Here is a 7,664-nt window from a genome sequence, read left to right as displayed (position 1 = left end):
ACATACTTAGGTTTCTTGCTTCATTGAGAAGGCCTGTCCCCTCACACACCTACATGTTTAATGGTTTGTACAGCCTAAAAAAAACAACAACACATTTGTAACACTTTGCTTTCTGTGTGAACTGCTACGTCATTGCAAAAAATGCAGTCGTACAGCGCAGACGAGTGATTTTGTACGTCACTCGGTAAATACCATACCTTGTCACTTTGTCAGACCAATCAGAAGGTTTTATTTTAAATGTTTACTCACTTCATCCCAGAGCCATTGTAGAGTAGATCCTATATCGTCTACTAACCTAGTTATGTTAGTTTGAAGGTAGTTAAATCCATAGCAACAATTACACACAAATACACAAAAAGAATCCTTACTACTTCACCAGTCAGGGTTGTTGTTTATTTAATACTTGAAATAATTATACGTGATATTTTTGTTGTATTGTGTTGTATAGATTCAGATCATTTACAGCTATTTTTTAAATACCAATTCCAATGTATGCTCATTTACTTTTTATATTTATTTAAACAGAATGACAGGAGACGGGCTGTACCTGTGTGTGTGTGTGTGTGTGTGTGTGTGTGTGTGTGTGTGTGTATGTATACAGTATGTGTCCCTCCCCTTAGCATGAACACACCTACTGTATAGACGGGATTCCAACTTACTAGCAGAGTAACAGTTGTGAGAGAAGCAGAGAAAGGAGACACACAAACAGACACACAAACATCCAGGTAAGATTAAACCAGGCTTTTTTTTCTATGCGTTATGTACACACACACACACACACACACACACACACACACACACACACACACACACACACACACACACACAGAAAGTTTAAATATATATAACAAGCTTTTTTCTCTTCAATTGTTGTGTTTTCCTGTTATAAAAGGGGGAATTTATGACATTTGACCTCAATATATTTAATACCAATACTTTCCATTGTACAAACGCCTTAATTCTAAATGAAGCAGAAAACTTGCTAAGGTCTTTAAAGCTCCCAGAATTTGTGGAATGTATAACTCGACGCTGATTTGTTCCTCTGTTTCTCTGATGGTGTGAGTTTCTGGTGAAACCGGTTCTCTTGCATGCCACCTGTCTCGACGCTCCAGTGGATCTCTAGAGCACAAAGCATTAACATAAAACACTGCATTTACTTCCATTCATTGCAGTGAATCAGCACTTTCTTTTACTGCTGCCAGTCTATTTGGTAGGGCTTGAAATCTGGGCTTGTTATAATATTTCTTGCTATTATCCTGAGCTGTATGGAGAGGTTTTGGGTGTCAGAACAAGGAAGTGCTGTATGCTTTTGAATGTAAACATTATCTAGAAACTGTGGCATGGAGGGTTTCACTCAAAAACCTCCTTGTTTCACCTGCCTGTAGACTACAGACTGATAATAGTGTGCAGAAAAATATATATATTTCTAATACACACAATGACCTTCATAAAAAAACAAAAAAAACAAACAAACAAACATTTATTTATTTATTATCAGTTTAATATTTTAGAATGTATTTAAAGCCCGATTCCTACCTCATCCTCACAGTAACCTTTGCTTTTAATGGTTATAAAGGAAAGGCTTTAATGTTGTAACCTTGTAAGACTAGTAATTTGTTGTAATTATGGTTGGCAAAGGTGGGGAAGTGGTACAGTATGTTAGACTTTGGATCAGAAGACTGTGAGATCAAATCCCAGCCTCATCAAGCTTCCCCTGCTTGGACTTTGAGCAAGGCCCTTAACCCTCAAATTCTCAGTCGTATGAGAAAATTTTAAGTTGCTCTAAAAAACCTCATTGACCACATGCCTTGAATGTTCTATTGGTGTCGTATGTCAACTGGATACCATTAGGAACCATTAAAAAGCTTGTTGGTATATACACACCACTATGGACCATTAGGACTTCATTGAGCATCCAAATTCAGACCACACTGGCATTCTTGTGTTTGATGAGACTAATTTAATGATGTACACAAGCACAATATAGAATGGAAACCATTTGGTAATGTGTTTATGGTTAACAGCTGATAGTTTGTAATGGAATTTGTAATCATTTGAGGTTTCTGATGGTTTTTATTGTTTTAGGTGTTTTCCAGCAGGGATGTTATATAACAAAATGCTAATCATAGAGTCACTGGATATGGTGTAGTTCCTCATAATGCAGTGCGAAACTCTCATACTGTGCTGTGGAAGTATAAAGTCAGAAGGTGTTGAAGAGTTTTCTAGAACAGCAGTTCTGATAGGGGTAGAAATTTAAATCAGAGGATTGTGCAATATTATTGTGCTTATTTTCTAATGTCAGTGTAGGAAAATGTCTTTAAAGAAGTGTTTTTAGCAGCTTTGGAAAGAAAAGTTCACAGTGTTCAGTGTTTAGGGACAAAGGAAAGTGTCCAGGGCAGAGAGGTTTACATTTCGCAGTGTCACGGGAGCATGACAAGGAACAAAGACAAATGAGCTTTTTTTTATTTCACAGCTATTCCTTAGCATTATATGTGATTCTAGGTGGATAAAAAGTACAATAGGAGAAAAGTAAATTTTGGTAGATTGCTGTGGTATAAGAGAGATAATCACTGTCACGTTTGTCATTTAGGTGAAACTGTAGCTATTTGCATTGCTCTTTTCTCTTCATTTCCCGTACAGTTTTATATGCTGACTTGCTGCAGGCTTGATGCAAGCCTGGGTACATTGATGGGACGACACTTACACTTGACCTGCTATGGTTGATGTACTATGAATATATATATATATTTTTTTTTTTTAGGAAATGGCTTCAACCTTTAGCCTTCTGTCTGAGAAGCACTTCCTGTGTTCACTATGTGAGGACATCTTCAGCAGTCCAGTCACTACACCGTGTGGTCACAGCTTCTGTAAAGTGTGTCTGCGCAAATACTGGAGCCGCTCTGGCTCAGGCAAATGCCCTCTCTGCAGCAAGGCCTTCATCTCGAAACCTCACCTCAGTGTGAATCGTATACTGGCCGAAGTCACAGAGCATTACAGGAAATCACGGCTTGACAGAAAAGCGAAATCTGTCAGTGTAGCGGGATATTTAAACGAGATGGTAGGTAGTGTTTTGAGGAAGAGCATTTTTGGGAGTTGGTGTTGGAGTTTGGCTGAATGACCCAAATGCGTTTTATCTGTCTGATTTAAAATGTGTGTGCAGATCGAGAAAACAGAAATAGAGGTGGAGCAGATGATCAAAGAGAGGATGCAGAAAATGGACAAACTCAAGCAGTCTCTTAAACTCCTGAAGGTGAGTCTGTCGGTTTTTTTGAAAACTCCAATTATCCGCAAATTACACTTTATGGACTGAAGTATTGGGACATGTTTCCCAAAACTGTTAGTTGGAGGCACAGAATTGTATAAGAGATTTGGTTGCAGAAGCATTTAATTTCACTTAAGATACGAAACACAAAATGTTCCAGCATTACAATGCTCCTGTGAACAAACCTAGCTGAATGAAGATATGCTTTATGAGTTGGAGTGGAAGATCTTGAGTGGCCTTTTATAGAGCCTTGACTTTATTTCTATTGGACACCTTTGGAATGAAATGAAACATCAATTGCACCCCAGACCTCCTCACTTCACCCACATCAGTATCTGACTTTACTGGCACCCTTTTGTTAAAATGATCACAAATCTGCAAAATCTAGTGGAACATCTTTCCAGAAGAGTGAAGGTTATTATAAGAGCAAATGTGGACTTCATGTGAAATGGGTTGGGATTTACCATGCACATTACTAAGAGGCTGAAACTTCATCCACTTACTAGGTCTATTTTGTTAGCCATAATGGTCAGGTGGTGAAATTTAGGGATTGGTCAGAGAAAATGGGACTGTCAGGAAGCTCAGTGCCTCAAGATGGACTTGGATGGATACAGCGAGACTGGTATTATAAGACAAAAAATGCTAAAGATTTCTGTCTCTCAATATGTTCCTCTTGATCAGAGCTCGTGTCTGCGGGAAGTACAGGAAAGTCACAGGGTGTTCTCTGCCCTCCTCAGCTCAGTGGAGGCGGCCCACAAAGCCGTGGTGGCAGAGGTTGAGGAGAAACAGCAAGAAGCTGAGAAACGAGTGGACCGACTTCTTAAAGAGCTGGAGAAAGAGATCGCTGAGCTTCAAAGTGGACAGACAACTCCAGATCATCTTCTAGATAGCAAGGAGTGTCTTAGAAAGGTAAGTTAGATTATATCATCAGTATAATCAAATAGGTCCGAATTTGTCTATTATTGATAGTGTGATGAATCAGAATACTTTATTAATGCCACAGGAAAATTGTTACGTTGTAGTTACTCGAAGTAAAATTAAAGATAAATAAAGTAAAAATAAAATAAAAAGACATTAAATAAACATACATGCATATTAAGTTATATATTAATTATAGATGCTGTACAATCAATGAATTTCCATTCTTTTTTAAATATTCTGTACCAAAATGTGTAGCAGCAGTGAAAAAAAGTGATGTGCAAATCCCAAACCTGTCCATTAGATTAGACATTTAAAACAGTTGTACACACATTTATCTGGCAGAAGATGGTGCTGTAGTTCTAATGTAATACATCTTAAATACATTTAATGTAATTTGATCTCATGATATCAGAACAAGGTCCTTTAGAAAACCTTGACTTCTGAAAAGTGTGATTAAAACAAGAAATAAGCCCAAAATGTAGAAAATGTTGCAAAGACATTTGCGTCAGTTTCTTGACCAGATTCACCTTCTAGTACAGCCTGGAGAACCGGCTTTAAACCTTGAGAGGTGTTCACAGATGTTCACAGATCCCTAATAGTTTCATCATTTCAACGTAACTAAGCTACTTCAGAAAAACCTTTTCATGTCATACAAACATCTCAAATATATTTTCGGGCTTTTTAAATTCTGCATTACTCAGTATAACAAAATCAATCTAGATTGCAAGCTAGGTTACATAGTGAGCCGATTCTAATGAAGACAAATGTAAACATCTGTACGAGCACATAAATGACTATTGCAAACACTTTTTCTAAATGAAATAACGGCAAGTGTGAAATTAGCTATGGTTTTTCTGGCCCAGAATGTAACACTGCCTCCAAAACACAGCACAAAGTGTCTGAAAAAACTGAACTGCTTCATAATTTTTTTTATTTGATTTATTCTTCAGCTATTCAGAAATATCTATGGGCTTTTCAATCGATTTTTTTATTGATCTGTGCAATCGGAAATTCTTGTTTTTTTAAAAAAAATATTATATATTTTTAAAGTTCTTACAAAAAATCCTTTTTTTCTTATTTGTAGAGTTTCATTCATTTACCCATAGAGATGAGAGACTGGTCAAAAGTCACTCTAGAGACAGAGCCATGTGTGGGATTCACCAGGAAAGGCGTGAGCGATTTCATCAACACTGTCAGGGCAGAGGAGAACAAACTGTCTAAAGCAGGTGTGTGTGTGTGTGTGTGTGTGTGTGTGTGTGTGTGTGTGTGTGTGTGTGTGTGTGTGTGCATGGTGAAATATTATTTACACAAACATGATCTAATCTAGTACAGTGAGGTTATAGTGAGTGAAGCTAGAAATAAAGAAGGTTAGAATTTCCATGTCACAGCAAATGAACAACTCTATTTTTCAGCAAACACTGTGACCATCTTACATGGAAACCACAGACCACATTTCCCAGAATTTACAGTACTCTCATTCACCCAGCTTCACACTGAACACAGTTTCTCACACACCCACACACACACACACACACACACACACACACACACACACACACACACACACACACACACACACACACACACACACACACACACACTCACCCCCCTATTTAATGATAGTCTGGTTCACACAGTCTTATTGTTCTGACTGTGTTTTGATTTTTGACCTGTTTTGGGTTACCATTTATGTTATTATACTATACTATCGCTTAACTTGTTTCTGTTCCCTGACCAAGAGTTTTGATACATATTTTGGATTATCTAATGTGGATTTTGATGAAGACTGTTTACATGCATTTTCAAGTGACAGACAAAAGAGCAAAAAACTCATCATAAAATATAAGAAACAAGGGGAAAAAAAAATAGTAAATAAAAAATTATTACAGTGTCTGTCACATGCATGTTCGTTTTTTTTTTATGTCCATGAAAAAAACTTGGTAATTAAACCAACAAACCAATATATAAATGCTCAGATGTTCCACTTAATTTTCATTGAAAAATCCTCCTTTAGCATTAATAAGATCTTTACACACTCTCGGTATCTTGATGTCGGCATGTTCTCCAAGCATCCAGCTGAAATACTTTGCCGTGCCTTTTGGAAAACTTGCTGAAGATTTAGTTTGTTGCATAGAAAGAAAAGCAACATGCATGCGACAAATTGTTTGACAACGAACATTTCAAGTCTTTGACCCATCTATAGACCTTTAGGTGGATTTATACACTATGGAATTGAGAAACAGAAACAGGAATGTTGGAGAGTGTATAAAAACTAAACTGAATGTGCTATGTTTGATTTCACAGAGCTGAAGAGACTGCAGATATACACAGGTATGTTTGTGTATCTGTAATAATTGTCTTCGGTAATTGAAATGTGTGTGGTGGATACTGATTGTGTATTTTTCCCACAGTGGACATCAAACTGAACCATCGCACGGCTCACGCCCACCTGTCCATCTCGGACAACAAGAAGCAGGTCCGATACACAGACAAACAACAGGAGGTCCCTGAAAATCCCAAAAGGTTTGACCGTGTGACTAACGTGGTTACTAAGGAAGCTTTTATCTCAGGTAGACACTACTGGGAAGTGGAAGTAGGAGACAAGACAGAATGGGACCTCGGTGTTGCCAAGCACTCGGTTAACAGGAAGGGGAAATTTACAGTCAGTCCTGCAAACAGCTTCTGGACCCTCAGCCTGAGAAACGGAACTCAGTACATGGCCAACACGCTGCCACCAACCTGTCTGTCTCTAACCCCCAAACCCAGAAAGGTGGCCATTTATCTAGACTATGATGCAGGACGTGTGTCCTTCTTCTGTCCTGAATCCGGGATTCATATCTACACATTTACAGACATGTTTACTGAAAGACTTCATGCTATTTTTAACCCCGGACGACTGCATGGGGGCAAGAACGCTGCACCGCTCATCATAACCAGTAACTGCTGCACCATCTGAAAGATTCTCCTTTGACTCTTCTTGTTTAGAAGATTGCAGCTAAACCTCAAATCATCTCTACCTGAGTTCTGCCTGAAATAATAGACCCAATTTATATTAATTTATTTCATTACATTGTGTACAAATATGTTTATATCTTGATTTTACTTTACTGGTATTTTTCTAAATAAATAAAAAAGAAACAGTTTGAACAGAAGCTTTTTTGTTTGCGCATGTCTCCATTCTGATTGCACGGAAGACTGATTTTGATTTAACAGTCTATAAGCTTTGATTTTAGTACAAGCTATCATCAATACAATCAAACTGCATGTTACCCCCCTCCCAACACACACACACACACACACACACACACACACACACACACACACACACACACACACACACACACACACACACACACACACACACAGATTATTTCTTATTTTTGCTTGAATCTTGTCACAGATATCTCATTGTGGATGGCAACTCATCATCTGAAGAATAATCCTAGTAAAACTGAACTGATGTTCATCCTAGGTGATTTAT

At 37.9% G+C, this 7,664-nt stretch overlaps 1 protein-coding gene across 1 annotated transcript; it reads left to right on the top strand.

Moving 5' to 3' along the window:
- The first annotated feature begins 652 nt into the window (after window positions 1-652).
- On the top strand, window positions 653-7,217 carry btr02 (bloodthirsty-related gene family, member 2). Its single transcript, XM_083524531.1, has 7 exons — window positions 653-725; window positions 2,762-3,058; window positions 3,161-3,250; window positions 3,944-4,171; window positions 5,268-5,409; window positions 6,488-6,514; window positions 6,595-7,217. The coding sequence occupies exons 2-7, from the start codon at window positions 2,765-2,767 to the stop codon at window positions 7,137-7,139; spliced, it is 1,326 nt and encodes a 441-aa protein (XP_083380657.1). The 5' UTR covers window positions 653-725; window positions 2,762-2,764; the 3' UTR covers window positions 7,140-7,217.
- Window positions 7,218-7,664: the final 447 nt, after the last annotated feature.

The sequence above is a fragment of the Silurus aristotelis genome (assembly GCF_946808225.1).
Source record: "Silurus aristotelis genome assembly, chromosome: 21".
Lineage (NCBI taxonomy): Eukaryota > Metazoa > Chordata > Actinopteri > Siluriformes > Siluridae > Silurus > Silurus aristotelis.
This window is presented reverse-complemented; position numbering and strand designations above follow the sequence as displayed.